Source organism: Helianthus annuus, chromosome 10 (genome assembly GCF_002127325.2).
Source record: "Helianthus annuus cultivar XRQ/B chromosome 10, HanXRQr2.0-SUNRISE, whole genome shotgun sequence".
Taxonomy (NCBI): domain Eukaryota; kingdom Viridiplantae; phylum Streptophyta; class Magnoliopsida; order Asterales; family Asteraceae; genus Helianthus; species Helianthus annuus.
In genome coordinates this window covers 55,354,091-55,378,301 of record NC_035442.2, presented here as the reverse complement: position 1 = coordinate 55,378,301, position 24,211 = coordinate 55,354,091, and the positions used below count along the sequence as shown (strand labels likewise).

General features: G+C 36.6%; 1 protein-coding gene across 1 annotated transcript; it reads left to right on the top strand.

Moving 5' to 3' along the window:
• The first annotated feature begins 6,167 nt into the window (after nt 1–6,167).
• On the top strand, nt 6,168–23,959 carry LOC110881253 (protein PXR1-like). The gene is made up of 4 exons (XM_022129571.1): nt 6,168–6,297; nt 7,096–7,498; nt 7,799–7,863; nt 23,916–23,959. The coding sequence occupies exons 1-4, from the start codon at nt 6,168–6,170 to the stop codon at nt 23,957–23,959; spliced, it is 642 nt and encodes a 213-aa protein (XP_021985263.1).
• Nucleotides 23,960–24,211: the final 252 nt, after the last annotated feature.

Below are 24,211 nucleotides of genomic sequence, written 5' to 3'. Positions count from 1 at the left end.
AGTGACGACCGCACAGTTTTGGGTTGAAGCCTTCCGCTTCTTGCCTTTGTTTTTCTTGGTGGATGAGGAGGGTTCAACAGTGGGCTCAACGGTGGCTTGATGGGTGGTTTTCAGTGGGGTTTTCGTGGCATTTCTACGCATGACATGGTTACTGTTCAAACGGGCAGCTAAACGAAAGGTTTCCTCAATAATGGCTGGGCAAGCAGCTTCCATAAGGTTCATGAATGAATAAGGACATCAAGGGATGTCTTTGTTGATGGCTTTTTCAGGTGTATCAACTTGGCTAGGACACAGGATGATAAGTTGTTTGAAACGGATGGTTAAACCATCATTGTCGTCATCCACTTGTTTAAGGTGCCAAAATTCGCTTTCCAATTTTCTTATCTCGTGCGGCGGACAAAATTCCTCCAAAATCTTCTTCAATTCAGCCCATGGCAATGGTGGGCGGCGTCCTCACCTCTTGTGCCTCGTTCAGGGGTCCACCAATCAAGAGCCCTTGATCGGAACACCACTGTGGCATTTTGGGTGCGTAGGTCGTCAGGACAACCACTATGACGAAAGGTGATTTCCATGGCATCAAACCAGGAGAGTAGTGCGGTAGCACCATCTTTTCCAGTAAATTCCAATGGTTTGCAAGCCATGAATTGTTTAAAGAGGAATGGTGTCTTTGGTTTATCCACCTTGGAGTCCACCGAGCCATGAGGCGAATCGGTGTTGGTTTGAATGCGGCTAACAATGTCGGGTATAACTCGAGCCATTTGGTCAGCCATTTGTTCAGCAATGAGCCCAACTAGCTCTTGTTTGGAGATGGATTCGCTGTTGGAACCTTTCTTTGACTTGGTCTTCTTTGATGAGCTTGGAGATGCCATCTAGAAGTTCGAAAGAAAAGGAAAGGATGAGACTTGATCATAAATTTTTAAAATAAGTTTGCAAGTTTAAGTATGCAAGTATGATGTAACACGTATGGTTCACATAATTATCATGAATTCGACATGTATTTGACAAGTATAAAACACGTATGATTGCGTAAAAAGAGTATAAATTTAGTTTGTTCACGAGAATTATTATTGTTTTTGATTGCGCGAGACGTGTGAATTGTGTAACGGTTTTGAAACGAACGAGGTAACAAGTATAAAATCACATATAAATTGAATCACATAAAAGAGAGGCTCATAAAACATAGGATTGTTTCGGGTAGAGAAACGTCGACTATTCCAAAGTGAATCGAAAGTCTTTTCAAATTAGCGAAACGTGCTTTGGCCTATAGGTAGGATACTCTCGTCGAGAAGCGATTAACGGTATCTTACCCTTCCAGTTACTACACGTCTCTAATCGATTGAAACACTCGAAACTTTGGCGAGATCGAAAATCAAGGAATGGGACTTAATCAATAAGGTGCGGGTTTCACCCCTATCTTGACAATTTCGTACCCTAAGGTGGTCAGTACTCGTCGGGTCAAAATATAATTTCAACACTTTGATGAGGGTCCACTAGAGTTTGAATTGGAAATTTTCCATTTAGATGTGGATTTCACTCCTAGCTAAATGGCGAAATTTCGTGCAAAAATAAGAATAAGCGGAATGAGAGTCATTCACCAAATTGTGGGTTTCACGCTTATTTTGGTAAACTCGTCTCTTTTGTATAAAGAGTGTCTTCAAGTCTTCAAGTGTATTGTGTGAAATGTCTTAGGAAAGACATTATGTAAATATTAAGACCAAAAAGAAGAGAAAGAAGCAAAGTAGGAAGAATAACATTTTAAGCAAGAATCAAGAATGGTAAAAAATATGGTTCCTACTATAGACTAGGTCGAACATGGCAATTCTAGCTAATTCCCTATAGTTATGGCTCTGATACCAATCTGTCACACCCAAAACGATGGCGGAAACATCGGGATGAGACGAAATAGATTGCAAGAGACTTCATAACACTATTTGTGTCAATATTTAAATCAACCATTTTCATTTCATAAGTCAAATTGTCAACATTACATAGAAATCTCAAATAACAACATGTTCATAACATAACATAACATAACAAGAGAAAGTTTGATACAACAATTTAAACCTAAGACGTCTAAATGTGTATCTAGGCATCATTGCTACGTCGTTTCATAGCATCATCATCCTCAACCTGTAACATGTTTAAAATAAAGTTCAATGCAAAAGCAAAGGCGAGTACACATGGTTTAAATAAGTATGGCATAAGTATAAAAGCATTTTACTCGAATCCACATGGCAATTTGTAAACAAGGTAACTAGCATGCATAACAATACGTCAAACCCAAGTGTCCACTAGTATTTAGCATCCCTCGCCACAAAAGTGACAAGACCGTTTAGTATAAAGGCTTAACAAGACCCCGCCGGGTGGTGTGCTACTCCTATAGTGCTATATATGTTAAGTTGAGGGCTTAGCAAAGTTAATGACATAAAACATGTATAATCTAGCATGAACCTAAGTAAACAAGTAGCATGTATATAGGATTGAGCATAAAACAATGTTTAAGTGTGTGAAAGTGTATTTTGTATATTAACATGTTACAACCCAAAGTGTTTAAAAGGAGATGGGTCAAGTGTACTCACGGTTTTGAAAGTCTTGAACTTGAGAATCCGCGAGTGAGTTATTTGTTGTTGGAGGTAGGAACACCAAGTCCTTCTACACGAAGAAACAAAGTGTATGAGTTTGGGAATTCGGAAGATTTAAGGATTTAGGAAGTTAAAACACAAGAACATATGTATTCGAAAGTAAACATCCTTTAACACAAAGTACTTGTTCTTGACACTATGGAACCTCAAGGGTTAATGTTTTCACGAGTAGTATACTCATTAGAATCGTAACAAGTCTTACGTCTTGGATGATGTTATTCTAATACTTTGACGAATGAACACAAGTTCACCATCAAGGGTTCAAATATTGAGTAGTATATATATGTATAAGTATTATATGTATTGTTATGTCCAATAGTTAAGCATAAGGTAGAAGATTAAATCTTCATTTAGGTACCTCTAGTATCATGGAAATCATGTAGGAGGTAGGAAGAACAAGCTTCAATTTAGGTACCTCTTATGGTTCACCACTACACTTGATGTAAAAAAACAAGGAGGGTCATGAACTAATATTAATACAAGTATTACAAACAACTACACTCTGAGAAATCATCAAGTAATGTGGGGATTCTATGTTGGACAACCCAAGTTAGTCCACAATCACACCTTCATCAAGCTTGAAGCTTGAACATCACTTGTGGGTCAAAAACCCTAAACAAAACAGAAAGTATATGAGGTTTAACCTCTGATTTTATTTGTCTCAACCCCGTCTTTAAGCTTAACTAACCATAGAAGTGGTTATAAGCACAAGGACGTGGGTTTGAGTGAGCTAGACTCAAGTTTAAACAAGTATAAACAAAGTTAAATGAAATCAGATTCAAACAGTGAACTTTGGAGCCTATTTTCCGGAGTTCAAGTGGCTTATTTATTGTGAAATACCCATGGAATCGAAGCTAAGGTCGATCCAAGTGTTCTGGAAAAAGAATGAGCTAAAAAGGATAAGAAATGAGGAAGTTATGCTCACTTTAGTGGAGCTTGATGCTTCTGTCCGAACCTGAACTTGCAGCTACGATTTTGGGAGCTTGAGAGTGATTTGAGAGTGTTTGTAAAGTGCAAGTGACTTGGGAGGCACTTGGTATTTATAAGGGAGGATTAGGTTAGGTTTTGGGGGGATAATTAATGCTAAAAACAGGTTTAAACTCAAGTTTAACCCAACATCCCGCTCAAAATCGCGAGCTGAATGAGGGGAACTGATCTTTGGGTTGTCACGTGGCCAGCATAGCCCTAGGGGTAAGCTTATGCGGCCCGTGTCAAGGGGGGAGGGGTAAGTTTCATTTAATTACAAATAGGCCCCTGAAGTTTGTTGTTTTGTGCTTTTAAGTGATTTAGGGACTAGTTTCCCCATACAAGCATAGTTTAAGGCCAAATAAAGTATGATGAGCATAATCAAAGTATAATTAAGCATATGAATGTCGTACTTAAGTATCGTATACGTTCGTAATACGTTTTATGCACAAGTTTCACTTATTTACAAGTTTAGCACATAGTTTCCAAGAATTACGAATAAGCATCAATGTTTTCACGAAATTGAATGCATGAGCATGTATAAAGTATGTACAACATGGATTTAACAAAATACAATTTTTATTTATGATCCAAGTCTCGGATTTTACAATGATTACAAGAATAAAAGGCTTCCAAAAACAGAAATAGAAGTAAGACTTGCTATAAACGGGAAGTACAAATAAGCAGGGCGTTACATCTATGGTATCCGATAGTATCGTATCGTATTGTATCATATAGTGTAGTATAAGACTCGTATATGTTTCCTCTAGGTCTTATATATGCCTATAGGCTTACATGGGACCTAAACCACCCCTATAGGCCTATACGGGACCTAAACCACACCTACAGGCCTACATGGGACCTAAACCGCACCTATTTGCCTATATGGGACCAAAACAACACCTATAGGCCTATAAAGGACCTATACTACATCTATAGGCTTATACCCGTGTTGTATGGTATCCTATAGTATCGTATCATATTCCATCGTATCGCATTGTATAGTGTATAGTATAAGTCTCGTATAGGTTCCCTATAGGTCTTGTATATGCGCCTATACGGGACCTAAATCACACCTTTAGTACTATACGAGACCTACGCTACACCCATAGGCCTATACGGGTGTTATATCGTATCGTATAGTATATTATCGTATCGTATCGTATAGTGTAGTATAAGTCTCGAATAAGTTTCTTATAGGTCCTGTATATGCCTATAGGCTTATAGGGGATCTAAACCACACCTATAGGCTTATACGGGACATAAACCACATTTATAGCCCTATACGGGACCTCAACCACACCTATAGGCCTATACGAGACCTAAACCACACCTATAGGCTAATAAGGGACCTATACTACATCTATAGGCTTATATAGGTGTTGAGAAATTCACGACAGTGATATTTCGTCTTACAAGTGGTAATTGGAAAACAAAGTGATTAATGAATCCCCGATCTTACAAGTGGTATCAGAGCTCAAGAGGGAGAGTTCTTACCATTTCAGCTCGTTTTCACCATTTTCTACTTACTTCTACTCACTTTCTACATTTTTTCTTCAAAATTTCTACGAATTTACGGTTAAAATGACCTGATTTTCACATATAATAAGTAAAACACTGTTTTAATCAATCCCTGAAAAAATCAGACCTTAAATCAACCTAAAACTTGTCAAAATGGACCAGATCGCTTGAAACACTGTTCAGTTCGTTCGACAAAACTTCCAGTTCACACGAGGTGATTATCCAGGTCGCGTGGAAATTTTCTCAGGTCGCACGGTTTGAACCAGGTCGCGTGAGAGTGTATCAGGTCGTGTGAGATTTGAATCAGGTCGCACGAGGTGGTCCAGTTCGTTTGAAATCTCATCAGTTCGCTTGAAAGTGTTCAGATCGTTTGAAAGTTATCAGTTCGCACGAAATACTCAGATCGTTTGAATTTTGAGAATTTTTGAAACCGAAATATGGAAAACGAATTCTGCAACGCATTTGCTACCCCGATCACTATGGCTCAGAATGTGAACTTAGAAAATGAAATGGGCACCATGCAAAAACCGCCTAAGCTCATGAATATCGAGGAGTATAGTGGATGGGTAGAACAGTTCGAAAATTGGGTTCAAGCGAATCACTTAGAAGCGTGGGAATGTGTTGAAGAACGATATGTTGGACCGATTGATGAATACGGAGAGATTGTTGCTATTAAAGATTTAGATAATGATGAGAAAAGAAATACAAAAGTGAAAAGATGATGATCAGTATATTGCAACAAGCTATTAAGGAAGACATCTTGATTTTATTGCAGCACAACGGAAGTGCACACTCAATGTGGAAAGAACTAAAAACGAAGTTTGTTGGAAGTCAAGACATGATCAAGAACAAAAAATCGCTTTTGAAGAAAGAATTTGATCTATTTCGTGGATGAAAACTGAAAATACCAAAATGATTAAAGAAAGATATTGCAATTTGGTGGTCAACATGAAGCGATTGGATATCAAGAAAGATAGAGAAGAATGGGTTGAAAAGTTAGCCGATGCGTTACCACAAGATGTTTGGGGCACGTATCTTATGGTTTTGAAAAATAATGGTGAATTTGCGAATCTATCGCTGAGCAAGTTTATTGAAAAGCTTGAAGTTCAAGAGATGGAACAACGGAAGATGGAGAAAATGAAGAATTATAATGGTGATCAAGACATTGGTTTGTACTACAAAGGGAGTACTAGTGATAAAACCAACATTGCACCAAAGATCGAAACTGCTTTTAATGCAAAAAGTTCTTCTGGAGGGTCATCTCAAGGATCAAGCAACAAGATTAGATTCTCTTCATATCCATCATTTGATCCAAATTTTTCAGCAACCAAGAATGGCCAAGAACTACAATGCAACATTGCATTAAATCTTGAGAATGGTCAGAATTTCTCGGAAGAGGTTGCTAAAGGTCATATGTCTTTGTTGGTGACCGTATTAGAGTCTTATGAAAGTTTGGTTACGGGAAGAATCGGGAATCCTGTGTTACCAAAAGAGGATTACGATCAGATTGATGCTGAGGAAATGGAACTTATGGATATAAAGTGGTGTATGGCTAGTGTGTTGAGAAGAGCTGATAAGTTTAAACAGATCACTGGAAGAAATTATTTCCGTGATGCTGGTACTTCACATTTAGGATTTGATAAATCGAAAGTTACTTGTTTTTGTTGCAGGGAGAAGGGGCATTTTAAGCGAGAATGCACAAATCGCGAAGCAAGTGGAGCTCAAAATCCATTCGGCAACAATGATTATCATCGAAAGGCAATTTATCATCAAGTTGCTCCGCATCAACAACAATCGTCAGAAACTGCACATGCTAGGAAGGATCTAATCGAAGAACCATCAAAGAGAGCTTGATATGGTCTGATAGATCAAGATGATGAAAGGATTCCAGAAGGTTTTAATTGTCATGATTATGATCCTAACAGAACTTCAAATTCTAAAGCGTTTGTTGCTGAAATTTTTGAAGATTCAACTGTTGAAGATGAAATGGCGTATGTTTATTATGAATCTCAGCAATACAGTCTTAAAAAGAAAGAAGAAGAACCAGTTGCAAAAGAAGAGGCTTCAGAAAAAGCACCTATCTTTGATCACTCATCAGATGAAGAGAGTGATGATGACAGTGAAGAAATTCGAAAAATTGAATTTTATAAAAGAGAATTTTCACCTGATAGATATAATTTGTATTTTGCAGGTAAAATGGAAGAGATCAATGAAAGACAAGCTGCGAAAAAGAAGAATCATAAAGCAGCAACTGTTAAAGAAAAAGATGATAGTGATGATGAAAATGGTCGAGCCGTAAAGAAGCAGTTTAAAGAAACTCCAGTTATCAAGATTGAGAAGGAAGCTGATACTGAAAAGATGCCTGAGAAGTGTGAAAATTGTGATACTGTGAAAAGGCACAATAACAAATTGATTCATAACATGAACATACTGAAAGAATCTTATGATGTTTTAAACAAAGCTATGAATCAATATAACAAGTCAAGCAATGAACAAGCAATAGCTATGAAGACACTCAATGGAGCGTTCATGACGAAGTAGAAAATCATCAATCAGTACATTGAGAAATGTGCTGAACTTGAACAAAAATTGGAAACTCAGAGGATAGAAACTGAGAGGGTAAATAGGTTATTGAAAAGTTACTCATGTGGTTCTTATGTGATTGACAGGATTTATCCTACAGTAGAAGGCATGAAAGCGTTTGAAGAGGAGAAACCTGAAGTAAAGAATAGCGGTAAGAAACATAGTACCGATTATACAATGTGTCCACCTCCGCTTGAAGAAGGATATTCTCCACGAAATCCTAATTCAGAAAGAGTCAAAAAGGCAACCAATTTAAAGTGGGAATCTAAACCTTCAGATGGGTTGCCAGATAATATTGACGTCACATTCACATCGTCTGACACTGATCATGAGTCCGAGTTAATAAAGAAAGTGGTCAAACAGGTGTTGGATAAGGATGAGGAGTCAAAGTCAGAGTCAAAGTCTGAATCTGTCACTTCATGTCCAACAGTCGAAAAGGGCAAAAGGGCTTACAATAAAGATTTTCTGATATCACAAAATAATTTGAATGATGAAACATTCAAAGTGGCATATATTTTGAATGATTCTGACAAATTATATTCTGATGAAGAATTTCCAATAAGAAGTGTTAAAACTGAACAGATTAACAAGGTTTTCAAATTAACAGAAATTAATATTTCTGAAATAAAAGATGTAAATCTTACTGGAAAACCTAAAAAAATACACTTCAAGAGTTCAACAAAGATTAAACAAGAAAAAAGGTTACAGTTCTGGTTTTGGTTATCAAAAGAAACCAAACCATAAGAGTAATTTCAAAAATGTCACACCCCTTTCTACGGCGGAAGCACGAGGTGTGATCATGAAAGGTTCTCATTGCATACGAAAGGTAAACATACTACATGCTCGTAAAAATAACTTCAAATACCAAACATTTCATTACTTGAAAACATAAGTTTAGCGTTTACATCGCGAGATAGCATAAAACATTGTCTAAAAAGTTTACAACTTTATTTAAAGATAAACATAAGCGACTTCCACAAGCATGAGTAAGGCTGCGCGCACATCCACTTCTAGTTACCTGAAATACATGTGAGTTTTGGAAAAACGTCAACATAATGTTGGTGTGAATTCATGCAGTGATTGTTTTGAATGTTTAAAATACTCGAATGAAAACATAGTATGAAACTTGTAGAATGTATGAATGTTTGAATGTAACTTGTAAAACGTATCTATAACTGAGTAATATGACTGTTTGAATGTGTGAGATCGCTAGTGGTTTGCAAGGCCACTAACATGTGTCACGACATAGAAAGCCACCAAACCTAGGCATTTTTGTCAACTTTGACTGAGACACAGAAGCACTCATTGGTAGAAGTAGGCCAATAGTGGGGTTTCCTGAAACCCATTAGATATAACCTTTTGTTTCGCGGTCTGAATGTATGATTAATGGTGCTTATAGTACCCTATTTGAGACATGATCTAGAATGTTTCACTTAAATGTTTTTGTACCCATCATACTATTTGTAAACATTGTAACATTTGTAACATGTATTTCACCCCCGAAGTTATAAAACCAAAAACAGTTAAAGGAAAAGGGGGAGCATGAGCTCACAACTTTGCATTCCTTGCGTCGTAAACTTCACCGGTTTTGCTTATAATGCGACGTGACCTAAACGTGTTTTATTGTCGTTAGTCACTAGACTTGTATCGCACAAGCACAAGTCACCATCTTTTATGTATTTGTTCTTGTGTTAAAAATAATTTATATTTTTAACTGAGTGTCTTACTTATATTATTTTCTCAACAATGAATATAAGTTTCTTGTATTTTGCACCCGAATTATGTATCTTGTACGTAGTATGTGTATTTTTGTGTTTTTACTTCTCAAGAGTGTTTATTGTATGCTCAAGTACTAATACACTATCACGTATAATACCTATTACATACACTTAGCACAAAATTTGATGATCAATAAATATACATATTTTTCTCAAAAACATATGAACTTATTATCAATTTTAGTCTTGAGGAAATCATCATTTCTTTACTTGAAGTTTACACAAAATTTAGGGAAACCTTGGTAAATATTTTTAGGGAATAAGTTCCCCAAAAACTTATATTTTCCTAAGTGTGAAAATTCTATAGAAATTTTGACAAAGTTTCCCCTAAAAATGGAGGTTTCCCATGTTTTCAAAACATGTGTTTATTTTCTTTTAAACTCATCATCAATCAATTTTCAACAACAATCATCAACAACATATACAAATTTCTTCATATGAAACTTCATGGTGAACTTGATTCTTGTTAAATAGGCGTAGTCTTTTAGATCTACACTTTTCGTAAGGTGATCTTTCCAAAAATAAGTGTCCTTGTAAATTTTAACCAACTTTTTATAAGACTCTATTTTACTAACCAACTTATCCATGAGTTTAATGTTTTCAAGATTTGTAAATCATGTTTCTAAAACCACCTTGTTGTGCATGCGTCTGTCGACTTTGTCTTGTATCGAGTCTTGTATAGAACTAGTTAGATCAGGGCACGAAAAACAAGAAAGTGTGAATTAGAGGTGATTCCGCTTGAAATGACACCAGGCCATTTCAAGCGAAATCAAAATTGTTCTAATTCCGCTTCAGTTAAAATGCTGATTTTGCTTGAAATCAAATTGTTCTAATTCCGCTTGAAATGAACATGGTCATGTTCAAGCGGAATCTCAACGCCTATATATAGGCCATTTCAAGCGAAATCATAAAAGAATGTTTCCGGTTTTGCAACGAAGTGCTGCCAAAGTGTCGTCTCGCTGTAATTCATTGTGAAATCAATATAACGACAGTTTAAAGTGATATTCTTGCTGAATTGACCTCAATACGTCTGTTTCCGCCTTTGATATGGAGTAAAACTCTTTTGATCGACTCGTTCGGGTCCGCATACGATCCTACAACTGGTATCAGAGCTCAGGAGGAAGAGTTCATACCAATTCAGCTGAAAATTCTGATTTCTACACCTTCTTTTTCAAAATTCAAAATTTTTCACGATTAAAATTGGCTAAATTTCTCACAGAATATGCGTAATAGTGTTTTAACAAAGCCTTGAAAGTTTCAGGCCTAAAATCGATCTAAAACTGATAATTTTCTTAATTCCGCTTGAAAACAGCTTGAGAATGATGACATCAGCAGCATTTCAAACGGAATTTGAGCTTAATTCCGCTTGAAACCGGTATTCCACTTGAAATTTCATCCATATTCCGCTTGAAATTGGCTAATTCCGCTTCAAAGTCGTGATTCCGCTTCAGTTATCCCGCTTGAAACCTGCTATTCCGCTTCAATTTGGTATTCCGTTTGAAAAAGGTGTTAGTTCAAGCGAAAGTAGTTATTCCGCTTGAAAAGATATTTCGCTTGAAAGGAGATTTCACTTGAACGTACTGATTCGTTTGAACAGGGATTTCGCTTGAGATTGTGATTTCATTTGAAGTTTGTTATTTCGCTTGAACTGATTGTTTATGAATTTCTTGAAAACCGAAACATGGCAGAGGAATTTTATAACGCTTTTGCTACCCCGATCACAGTTGCTCAGCAGACAATGTTGGAAAACGAAACAGGCACTATGCAAAAACCACCCAAACTCATGAACATCGAGGAGTATAAGAGTTGGGAAGAACGTTTTGAGAACTGGGTGCAAGCAAACTATCTAGATGCTTGGGAATGTATTGAAACGAAATACGTTAGACCAACAAATGATGACGAAGATGTGATTCCTATCAAAGATCTTAGTGCCGAGGAGAAAAAGAAATACAAAAACGAAAAAATGATGACCAGTTTACTACAACAGGCAGTTAAAGAGGATATCTTGGTCTTATTACAACACACTGGGAGTGCATATTCGATTTGGAAAGCATTACGATCTAAGTTTGTTGGAAGCCAAGAGATGATAAAAAACAAGAAATCACTTCTGAAAAAAGAGTTTGATTTATTCCGTGGTTTGAAAAATGAAAGCACAAAGCAGATAATTGAAAGATACTACAATTTATTGGTGAACATGAAGAGGGCTAGCATTATCAAAGATAATGAAGAGTTGATTGAGAAACTGGCTGATGCATTGCCACATGAGACTTGGGGTACATACTTGATGATGCTAAGAAACAAAAAAGGTTTCAACAATCTAACACTGAGCAAGTTCATTGAGAAGCTTGAAGCACAAGAAATGGAACAGATAAAGATTTCAAGAATGAAAGTGTATGATTGTGAACAAGACATCAGTTTGTACTACAAAGCATGATTGAATGAAAAGACAAACATGTCACCGAAAGTTAAAACTGCATTTAATGCAAAAGGTTCATCTAGTAGTTCATCTAAAGGATCAAGCAGCAAAACGAGTTTTTCTTCATATCCATCATTTGATCCGAATTTGGCAACAACAAAGAATGGCAGGAAATTACAGTGCAATATTGTTTTGAATCTTGAGGATGATCAAGATTACACAGAAGAAATTGCAAAAAAGCCACATGTCTTTGTTGGGAACTGTTTTAGAATCGTATGGAAGTTTTGTTGCAGGTCGGATCAGGAATCCAATGCTGACTAAGGAGGATTATGATCAGATCGATGCTGAAGAGATGGAGTTAATGGATATAAAATGGTGTTTGGCTAGTGTATTGAGGAGAGCTGAGAAATTCAAGCAGATCATAGGAAGAGATGATCTCCGTGAGGCTAATGTTTCTACTTTAGGTTTTGATAAATCTAAAGTCACTTGTTTTCATTGCAGGGAAAAAGGACACTTCAAGAGGGAGTGCACTAATCACGAAGCAAGTGGAGCTCAAAATCCATTCAACAACAATGATTACTACTGAAAGGCCATCTACCATCAAGTTGCTCATCAACCAAATCAACAACAGGCACAAATGGCACATGGATGGAATGTGATTGAAGATTCTTCAAAGAGAGCTTGTATGGTGAGTCAAGATGAGAAGAGGTCATCAACAGGGTTCAACTGGGATAAATATATCTCAGCTGATGCTAAAGCATGTGTGATAGACCAAGACGATGAAAAATTACCTGAAGGGTTTAGCTGGGAAAATTTCAATTGGGATGATTATGATCCTAACAAAAATCCAGTTCACACAGCTTTTGTTGCCCGAATTGAAGAAGATAGTGATGGTGATACTGAATATTATGAAAAAAGAATGAGAGATCATTTGAAAATGATGGCAGAAAGTGACAGTGAAGATGAAAAAGCTAAACAGAAAAAGAAAAAGATCAAAACACCGGTCAGCAGTGATGATGAAGATGTTCCGGTGGTCAGAAGAAAAGTTAAAGAAGTTCCAGCTTTCAAGATTGATGAAGAAGCTGATGCTAAAAAAAAGTCAGTGATTTGTGTGACAACCCTCAAAATTCCATGTATTTCGTACAATTTATTTTTGATAATTAAAGTGCTTGACAACGGTGTGGAATTACTTAACTGCTTTGTTGGACCGTTCTATGACCCGAAAAGTCAGTCGAAGTAGTTCATCTTTATATACGAAGGCGGAATCAACGTAAGTAAAGTAACAACAGCTAATCCTTTCAATTCCTTGTGTTTATATTGCTTTCTGATAAAATTTCAGCAGAGTTTCAGCATCGTAGCACACACATACATCGTTTTAAATGATGAATCGCTCCAGCCTATTTATAGAGATCTTGGGTCGCTTATATGACATGCCATATAAGCGATCCAGGATACTTGTCCTATAAGCGATCCAGACTACTTGACTAATAAGCGGTCCACAATGACACAAAAGCGGTCTACAATGTATCACTGACACATAAGCGATCCTAAGTCTATCTTACACAATATTTACACTTTAACCCCCTATAGACCAATCTTGACTTTAGACTTCTTGTAGACGCAGTCAACAGACATTCCGTGCATCAACATGCTTTCTGATATCTGTGTTATGCTTACATGTGCTTGTTAACATACTAGTAGTATGCAGAAAAGTCACTAAATAGTCCGTTATAATTTCCTAAGTGTTAGAAATTAAAAGTGTTACAAAAATATACATAAAAGACACTTTACGGATTAATTAAGCACTTTAACGGAACAATATCAAACCGAACAACCAGACTTTACCCGGAACACTAAAATATTGTCAAAGACATTGTTTTTACCTTTCTGAGCTAGTTAGGGTCCCCGAACACCCTAACACCCGTTATAATACACAACACACTATTACACTTATTTAAATACCTAACTAAACTAACTAATCACTAACTATTTGGTTGAAAACAAACCATAAACCCCCCCCTAACTGAACGGTTCCCCATGTGGGGACACCCTCCACCAATCTTGATTATTTTATTTGTTGATGTTTAATATCTTGTAGACACATTACACCATGGTTAATTAAGTTGGATGATCTATAAGTATGTACAAGAGATCACACTTTCATTCACTAGCCACAGCACAAAATTGCTCTCATCTTCTTCCTCTCTTCTTCCCCACTTACGGCAGCCACAACCATCCACCATACACCCACCATCAAGTCACTTTCTAGCCATTTTCCATCCATACAAAGGTGCAAGAAGGTGAACAACGAAGCTCGATGTGTTCGGAAGTTGAAGGACCGCTCTCGTTTTCTTTTATCCACCACTTTTCTACACTCGAACTCTCCTAGCCTTGTGCTAGTGGTAAGCACTTAGATCCTTGCATTTTACATGATTGTTGAGTGGTTAATGATGTTTAAAGAACGAAAAGGTAGAACTCTAACGAACATAAACAAATCTTGAACATCATCTAACATATGTTGAAGTAGTGTTAAAATAATGAATGAAATATGATATTGCATGATAAATCTGTAATATATAAGTGATAATCTGTTGTAAGTATTGTTTTGATCGCTAAACATGTTAACGGAATCAATCGAACACACTTTATAATGTTAAAAGACTGAAAAAAGCTTGCTGATCTACATTTCCAGACGCCTTTAACTGGCTGTAACAGGACTATAACTTAACAAAAAATGTATTTTCTGAAGTCTAGATTTATGTACTATGAAATACGGTTTTAATGGCACTGGAATCATAATTTTTGAACTTCGTTTACTATTTTTAAAGTGTCATTCTGTAACAGCAGCTAGAGCTGCATTTTTCTGCTGAAAATATATGTTCTGTTTTCTGTCATAACTTGAGTTCTGTGTAGTGTTAGATCATGAAACTGGTACTGTAGATGGATAATGATGTCGTAGTAATTGTCCCACTGGAATTTCATCAATCCGAGTTACAGTGAATTTTTAGTGAATTATTCCTTGGGCTGCAGTCAGAAAATAATGAATCTGATTGCAGTCTGGAAAATGATTTTTTATAAAATATTGGCAATGAACTGGACCCCGATACTTTTACACAATAATATTTGGGTCGTTTAGCATCTTCTGTAAAATGTTGGGAATTTTTGAAATAAGATAACTATTTTATTAAAATGCTCGAAAACAGCCCAGTTTCGGATAATTAAGTTGAAACGACATAAGTAGTGATTTGCGTGTCTAAATGTCGAATATATTATCTGTGAATGATCTAACATGTTATGTGTCGATAAAAGTGTTATGTGCAGTGTCGTATGTTTATTTGTAAACGGGAATAGGTGGGGAGTCTATATGGGCATAAATTATTAAAGTGATGCATGTTATGTGTTAGATGCGTGTAGGAATTTTGTGCTTATTTGAAGTCACTAATAAACTAAGTGGTAATCCTACTAGGACATGATTGACCGACTTTGACTGTTAGCTATGTTTGAGAATCTAACCGAGCAAACCGAGGTGAGTTCACACACTTTCTAAGGCATGGGATTCCCGGTGGTTTGGGAATGAGTTAAAGAATTAAAAACGGAATTTACATATCTTACGTAAGTAGGATATGTACGACCATCCTCCTCGGGTAGGATGCCAGTATTAATCCTGCGTATTCTCTTTGGGAGAACTACGTACGTTTGTCCTCCTTGTGTAGGACAACAACCTTAAACTTACTAGACAAAACTCTATCATAAGTCCCTCATTTTATATCGACTTAATCGCCGAGGCCAATGGCGAGCGGATCATTAGTTAATAGCGCTATTAGGTTTAACAAACCTCACACCGTGCCAGTCGGACGGGCGTGTACTAATGGACTATGGCAAACCATCAGTGATGATAGACACTGATGTAGGGCACAACTTACTTGCGTAGTAGTCGATATCATACGGTCTAGTAGTTCACATGGGGAAGCCCCCACTAATCATGGACAGGGTATGGGTAATAAAGAATGAACTGGTTAAATTTTCTTTCAACTACGGGGTAACCCCCACGGCAATTACGCCAACGAAAGACAAACCATGCTTTCAGAAACAACTTAAAACTAAACAACCAACCATGAACTCACTCAACTTTGTTGTTGACTCGTTGTTACATGCCTTACAGGTCGCTAAATGCTGGAGCTTGCACGAGGAAGGAGTCGTTGTGGTGTACGGACTGTTATGTTCCGTGCTTAATATTTAAATCCTTATGAACTTAATAAACTTGCATTTTGAACTTTAATTTTTAAACTATGGACTTATGTTTTGGACTTTACGTTTATGCTTCCGCTGTTTAAATTAAAACTTGGTTAACTAGCTTTTGGTCACCAATCGTATTGTGGTTGGCTTTATTTACTTAAATACGTTGTTCAGTATGATTGGTGGCTCGATCCTGGTCATGTCACGCCTCCAAGCGGTGGTACTCCGCATGGTGGATTTTGGGGGTGTGACAATTTGTGAAAATTGTGAAGCTATAAAGAAACAAAACAGTACGCTGATTCACAACATGAACAGATTGAAGGAGTCTTACGATGTGCTGAACAAAGCAATGAATATGTACAATGATACAAGTGAAGAACAGGCAACAGCAATGAAGACACTTCAAGGAGCGTTTATGATCAAACAGAAAGTTGTGAACAACTATATCAAGAAGTGTGCTGTTTTAGAACAGAAACTGGAGGCTCAAAGAATTGAAACTGAAAGAGTTAATCGTCTGTTGAAAAGTTATTCATGTACTTCTTATGTCATTGACAGGATTTATCCAATTGTTGAAGGCATGAAGACATTTGAAGAAGATGAAGTGACAAAAGAACAAACTGAAGAAAAGACTTCAGAGAAGAAGAACGAAAAGAAGAATGACACAAAGAAAAAGGCTAAAAAAAGATTTCTGATAAGAAACAAGATGTTAGTTATAACAAGTGTCCACCCCCACTGGAAAATGGATATTTGCCCAGAAATCCAAATTCTGAAAGAGTCCAAAAGGCAACAAACTTACAGTGGGAGTCGGAGTCCTTAGTCAACTTGCCAGAAAGTATTGATGTCACGTTTACATCGTCTGACACTGATCAACAATCTCAATTGATGAAGAAAGTGGTGGATCATGTGTTAGATAACGATGAAACTGAGGAGTCAAAGTCGGAGTCTATGTCGGAGTCAAAGTCTGAGTCCAGCACTCCAGGTCAAAATGAAAAACAGGGCAAAAGAGTTTATGATAAAGAATTCCTGTTATCAAAATCTACTTTGAATGATGAAACATTTAAAGTAGCTTATACTTTGAATGATTCTGACAAGTTATATTCTGATGAGGAATTTCCAATAAGAGGTGTCAAAACTGAGATGACAAAAAAGGTTTTCAAACTAACAGAAATCAATATTTCTGAAATAAAAGATTTAAATGTTACTGATAAACCTAAAAAATACACCTCAAGAATTCAACAAAGAGAAAACAAGAAAAAAGGTTACGGTTCTGGTTCTGGTTATCGAAAGAAACCAAACCATAACGGTAATTTCAAAAAGAAAGGTCTTGGTTTTACTCCAACAGAAAAACAGAAAAATGAAAAATATGTTCGAGATTTTAAATCAAAGATGACATTTGTTTCAGGTACATCTTCTGAAGAAGAGAAAGAAAAGATATTCAGAAAGCAGTCAAACAGAGATTTCCTTGCAAAGAAGCAAGATGAGATGAAGACTGTTGATCGGAAAAAGAAAACTAAAACCTGTTTCAAGTGTGGAAAAAATGGTCATATTGCCATGAAGTGTTCAAAGGCAATTCAAACCAAACAGGGAGTTTATAAACTGAAAGAGAAAGTTGTTGAGTTTGAACCACCAATTGATAGAACCAAACTTTTTAAAAATTCAAAATTTGAAATTGGTGAATGTTCAAACAGGTTTTACAAGAAAAGAGCAAAATCTGACAATCAGAAATGGGTTGTTAAGAAATCTGGTGATAGTTCTAGCGATGATTCTGATAGGTCAAAATCAGAGGAGCTATCTTCTGGCGATGAATCTGATTCCACAAAATCAGAGGAGCCACAGGTTGAAGAAAATGGTGAAAAATCAGTTCTGACTGTGGATGATGAGAATTTTCCACCACTTCAGGCTGAAAATTTTAAGAAGAAAATTGGTAAAATTGAGATGTCAGACCAATTTTATTCTGACAAAAAGGTTTTTGTTGTTGAAAATGCCTTTAACCCCAAAGTAAAACACATCTTTGGAAAAATGATTGACCGAAAAGTCAAAGGGGTTAAAGAGTTCTATGAGAATAAGATGGGAGGCAAGAAACCGAGTGTTGGTAGTTCGGTAACACCCAAGGCTGGTCAGGCTTGGGTGGATATTTTCTTTGAACAAAAAACCAGACTTGCCGGAGCTCCCAAGTTGGTAATCGCGGAGCATGAATCGGCATCATTATTAGAAAATATTTTTGAAAATTTTTAAATTTTGGCAAGTCATACTGCTGAAATTGCCGGAGTTCCCAGGTTGGTAAGAGTGGAACATGAATTGGCATCATTCTTGGTATTTGGATTGATAAATGTACAAGTGGTAAATCAGGGACATTAAGTTGTACTTGATTTCTTACAAGTAGTACAGAGGTATGTTCTTACAAAGTGGTTAATCAAGGTCATTAATTTGAACTTGATGTAATCCTCATACAATTGGTTGAAAAGCAAGATGATGAACCCCAAACCTACAAGTGGTTTAACAAAACTTATTTTCCGGAAAAACCATTTTGATTAAAATAAACTTAAGTGTTTTGAAATCATAATGGGAAAATAGTTTGTTGAGAAGGGGAGTTCTGATTGTTTATGCTGGGTGGATAGCGAATTAAAGCAATTCACAACAGTTGTCAATTTCTTGTACAGTTTGTTTTCAAATTTCCTTAAATGTTTCTGAATTTTAGGGGGAGTAAGAATTTTAGAAAATCCAAAAACATGATAAAATTCAAAAATGAGTTTTGTTGAAAAAAGAGAAAATGATAGTAAATCAGTGGACTATTACAACACGCTAAAGAAATGTAAAGTCAAAAATGCGATAAACAATCTCACTGAGGATATGCTAGTAGGTTTTTGTACATTCTGTAAATTGTTTTTGAGATATAAACCTAAATTTCAAACTTGCTTATCTCGTGGGTAACATTTCTTGGATATATGGGTAACCCCCGAAATCTTGTTTGAAAGGGCCCTCTTTCTGAGATACTAGGTCTTTATACTCAGTGATATCTGGGGTATTATCCCAGGACTTCTGATTTTGCGGAAGCAATGGCCTAGTCCCCGTATAATACTTTGCAAATTGCTTGAAATATAGCATCGCCCTCAGCATAAAAATGATAAAACATTGCAAAATGCTAAATCATATGCTGTTAAAGAAAAGATCCTCTAAAGGGGACACACGAAAAGTCAAGCCGTCATCTCTCTTCTGAACGGAAGTTCTGACCTGAGCTCTCACGGTTTCACATCTAACCCCTTACAGATATCATCTAGGTATACTCACCTGTAAGACTGAATATTGGGATCTGGATACAGGAGTATATTCAAGTGGTGGGACACATGAATGAGTTTAAGTATCTAAAACATTAATCTCGTATCTCGAAACAGTTGAACTTTGTGTGAAAATTTAAGTGGACCAGTATACTGACAATCTAGGTGAATTGTTTAGAACTTAAAATGAAATGAAGCTTAACGGTGTTGGTGGTTTGTCTCAGAAACTGATATGATCCTCTTACACAAACTCACAAAAAATATTGTCTGTAAATATTTTTTTACTGCATTTCATATTATTCAAAAATCCAAAAAGATTTTATGTGTGTTTTAGCATAAATTTTGAAAAATCCAAAAAGATTTTCGTCAACTGTTGTTGGAAAGCTGATGTTCAAAATTCCAAGTGCTAAACATGATGAACATTATTTTGAGGGGAAGATTATGTTTAAAAGGTTTTAAAATCTATTCTGCAAGTGGTTCGTTAGATATCTGCAAGTAGTGTCTAAGACTGTCAAATCTTTATCATAAAAAGCTTATGTTTGTCGTAGAGAATGTGCAGGTTTGAGTAAGAGCTGGGTTAATTGATCCTGAGAAGCTTGAGTTTAGAAAGCCAGGTATCGATTTTGAGTAGAGTATAAGCCAGGCAACGATCTTGAACCTGTGAAAGCCAGACTGCGATCCCAGCTTATTGAAAGGGGGAGTCTGATGATGCTAAGAGCCAGGTTTTATTTCTGGAAGCTTGTAGAACACGAAAGTTGCTGATGAATTTAAAGATTCAACATTCGAGGAGGAGAGTATTTGTTCGAGGGGAGTATGTTGGTGATGATAGAGAAGAAAAGAGAGAGATTTGAGGATGCTTTTCAGTGTAAGATACTTCGAAGAGAAGCCCGAAGGCTGATAAAGACTGAAGATACGAAGACTCGACACTTTAAGACTCGTCAACATTCGAGGGGGAGTCTGTTGGTGCATGCGTCTGTCGACTTCGTCTTGTATCGAGTCTTGTATAGAACTAGTTAGATCAGGGCACGAAAAAAAAAGTGTGAATTAGAGGTGATTCCGCTTGAAATGACACCAGGCCATTTCAAGCGAAATCAAAATTGTTCTAATTCCGCTTGAGTTAAAATGCTGATTTCGCTTGAAATCAAATTGTTCTAATTCCGCTAGAAATGAACATGGTCATGTTCAAGCGGAATCTCAACGCCTATATATAGGCCATTTCAAGCAAAATCATAAAAGAATCTTTCCGGTTTTGCAACGAAGTGTTGCCGAAGTGTCGTCTCGCTGTAATTCATCGTGAAATCAATATAACGGCAGTTAAAAGTGATATTCTTGCTAAATTGACCTCAATACGTCTGTTTCCGCCTTTCGTTTTGAGTAAAACTCTACTAATCGACTCGTTCGGGTCCGCATACGATCCTACACACCTTTATGTTCATCAGAAAGATCATTATTTTTAATCTCATGTTTACCCATGGATCTTTCAAGATCCATGCTTAATATCTTTAGATCTTTCAAAAACAAGCTTTATGTTATATTTTAAACAAACTTTCCATGAGTTTTAGTTTCAAAAATTAATTCTACACATACTTTGTCACTTCAAATTTATAAGTTTATGCACAAAAATAATATGTCAAGTTCACATTATGCTTCACATGTTCACCTTCAATTTTAACCATGGATCCTTCAAGATCCTTGTTTAAACTTGGTAGATCTTAGCTTTAACATACATGATCTAATTATAAGAGCAAGATACCACATCAACAACTTCATTACACACACTAAACTTTCATGTAGTCACATATTTTCTTCATAAATATGTTAGATCTTCTCATTTTTAACATTAGAAGTTAAGTTGTTTAGATGGTGAAACTTGTACATAACATAAACATGACATAAATTAGTGATCAAGAAGCTTACTACTAGCTCTAATGGCTAGGGAAGTGACACAAGATTGAAGAAGATGAACATGGAAGAAAGTGAGCGGTTAAAAGCACTAGAGGGAGGTCCTTCCAATTCTGTTGCTTACAACATTCTTAGTTAGGCTCCATACACCTTAGAACATGCTTAGATTGAATGGTGATGGATTGAAAATCAAAGTGTAGAGAGGGGGTGCTTGGGCCGTAGCTTGAAGGGAGGAGAAGAGAAGGAAGGAGGTGATGGTGTTTGTGAGGTAAGAGAATGGTGAACTCATGGTTATTTATAATAATTTTCCAACATCTCTTTACACCATATGTATTATGTTCCTATCCTTCCAACATGATCTTATAAAATAATCAAACTAAATCAAAGAAAATTTTGGTGTGGGGCCATGTTTGTAACCATCCCAAGTGGTGGGGGGGGGGGGTATCTAGTTGGGTTTTGATGATAAGTGAAGTGTTTAGTTAGGAATCTAAGTATATTAGTTAGTGTTTATGTATATTTGACATTATATAATGTGTTAGGGTGTTCGGGCATCATAATTAGCTTGGTAATGTCAGAACAATACTTCTAATAATATTTTGATGTTTCGGGTAATATCCGGTTGTTCGGTTTTATACCGGTTCGTTAAAGTGCTAAATTGCACCGTTTAGTGCCCTTTAAGTACTCTTTTGTAACACTTTCGATTCCCGACAATTAGGGAAATATTCTGGATAATAAAACATGAATTCTGTATAATATTTCAATGTTATAATGCTGATTATAGCTGAATTTAATAAAATTCTGCATTTAAGTGCATTTTGGGTGCTTTTTAGTGCTTATTTTAGTCCCCGGAAAGTCTATATGTTAACCCTTGTATGTACTCTTGGGTTTTCATGTATTATTGATGTTGGACCTACACCTAGGCCCCAATTCTAGTGTCTGGCTGCTTTCTGCAGAGTTGTTGGCATATTGTGTTTTTGTTAGTGCAATATCTGTCTATCGCCTCCGTCAATCTATTCCGTAGCAGAAATCGAAGAAACCGAAGGATTTTAAGCATTTTAGGTTACAACTAGTTAAAAAGGGCAAGGTGGCAAACTTGTAAATAAGGAGAAATCCTTATAATCCTTGTGCCTATAAATAGCTCATTAAGTTGTAAAGATTAAGACTTTTTGGAAGACTTGGAGCTCATTTGGTGAATTAGAGATCTAGTTGTAGAGAGAGAAAGTCTAGAGAGAGAAAGTCTCTCCAAGTGATTCTCGGCATTGTACAAGACGTCATCTTAATCGAATCACGTTTTCTTGTACGTTATTGAGTGTTCGATCACATACGTTCACGGATTCCGCACGTCGAACGTACGTTACGCAATCGAATGGTATCGAAACCGGTCCTAACAAGTGGTATCAGAGCTAGGAGCTCGATTACTTGATCAAACACATCGTTTTCGTACCAGATTTCAGCAGAATTTGATCCGATTTCATCTATTTCATCATCTTCTACCTACTTTTCACGTTTTTTTTCTGAAAAACGTCAAATTGAACAGGTTTTCATGGTCCGTTTCGTCTGATTTTTGGATATGATGTGCGTTTAGACTCGATCTACAACCCTACCAAGTTTCAGCTCAAAACTCCAAGCCGTTTTGGAGATATCGCGATTTTTTGGTCCGATTTTGCGTCATACGATCAGATCTGACATGAACCGCTTATACGAACAGGTGTTGGATTGCTCATAGGACGAATTTGGGTTGAACCGCTTATATAAACCGCTCATAGGTCCTACTTTTGAACCGCTTATTTGATTTTGAGGTGGTTCGCTTTTGTGAACAAGTAAGGATCGCTTATACGGACTACTGTGACTCGCTCATAAGACAAAATTCTGAACCGCTTATAGTGTTACGTGTGAACCGCTCCAAAAGTAATACTCTTGAACCGCTTTTAAGAAAAACTCAGGACCGCTCATGTGATAAGATTCTGGGTCGCTTTTATGGTAGAAAGGTTGGTTCGCTAATAAGTCACATCCAGGTTCGCTTATTGATACATTAGTGGTCCCGGCATATTGTTTTGATTGAGGTTCGCGCTTGTGTCATCGTTATCAGCAGGAAAAGATAAGTGGCAGGTCTCAGTCACCGTCCCATGTGAAGCTCACTTAAAGTGGTTGTCAGTTGTTTTTGTTTGAAGTGCACCGCCCAAATTAACCCAATCACTATCTTTTAAATCACCGCCCCATTTAATAGTTACTGTTGATTGACTGTTAAATGCCGCCCCATTCAAGATTGTAGCCCATGTGTGCCGGTTCATGTGCACCAGTTTGAAGCCCAATCAGCTCATTGTTCCGACCCACATTTATATAAGTCACGTGATAATTATTAGGGGTTGTTCATTGTGCCGCCCTATTAATCCAATCCAAGTTCTTTAAATCAATCGCACACTTACACATTTGTCGGCCTGGTTGTTGTTGTTGATTGGTTTCACTGGTCTTCTACAAGTTGTTATTCAACGTGTTGTTATTGTTTTGTTGCACCGCCCATAGATCAAATTTGGCCCAATCCAGTTTTTAAGAGTTTGATATTTTGGTTACTAATCATTTGATTGTGTGTTTGCAGGAAATTTGAAGTGTTTTTACAAGGGGCAAATTCCAACAAGTTGAAATTGTGTGAGCTTTGAGCGAAAAACATTTTTTTATCAAGTCACTATTATTCAAAATTTGACAAAAATGTTTGATGAACAAGAAAACATTAAACTTGAAAAATCAAACAATTGGTATTGTGGTAGTTATCTTGAGTCAAAGGAGGTCGTGGTTGAAAGATTTAAGTACTTTATGCGTAGGAAATATGAGAAATTTAATGATCTGGAAAAGCGATATAATGATTTACTTGAAGGTTTGAGCATGTATTACATA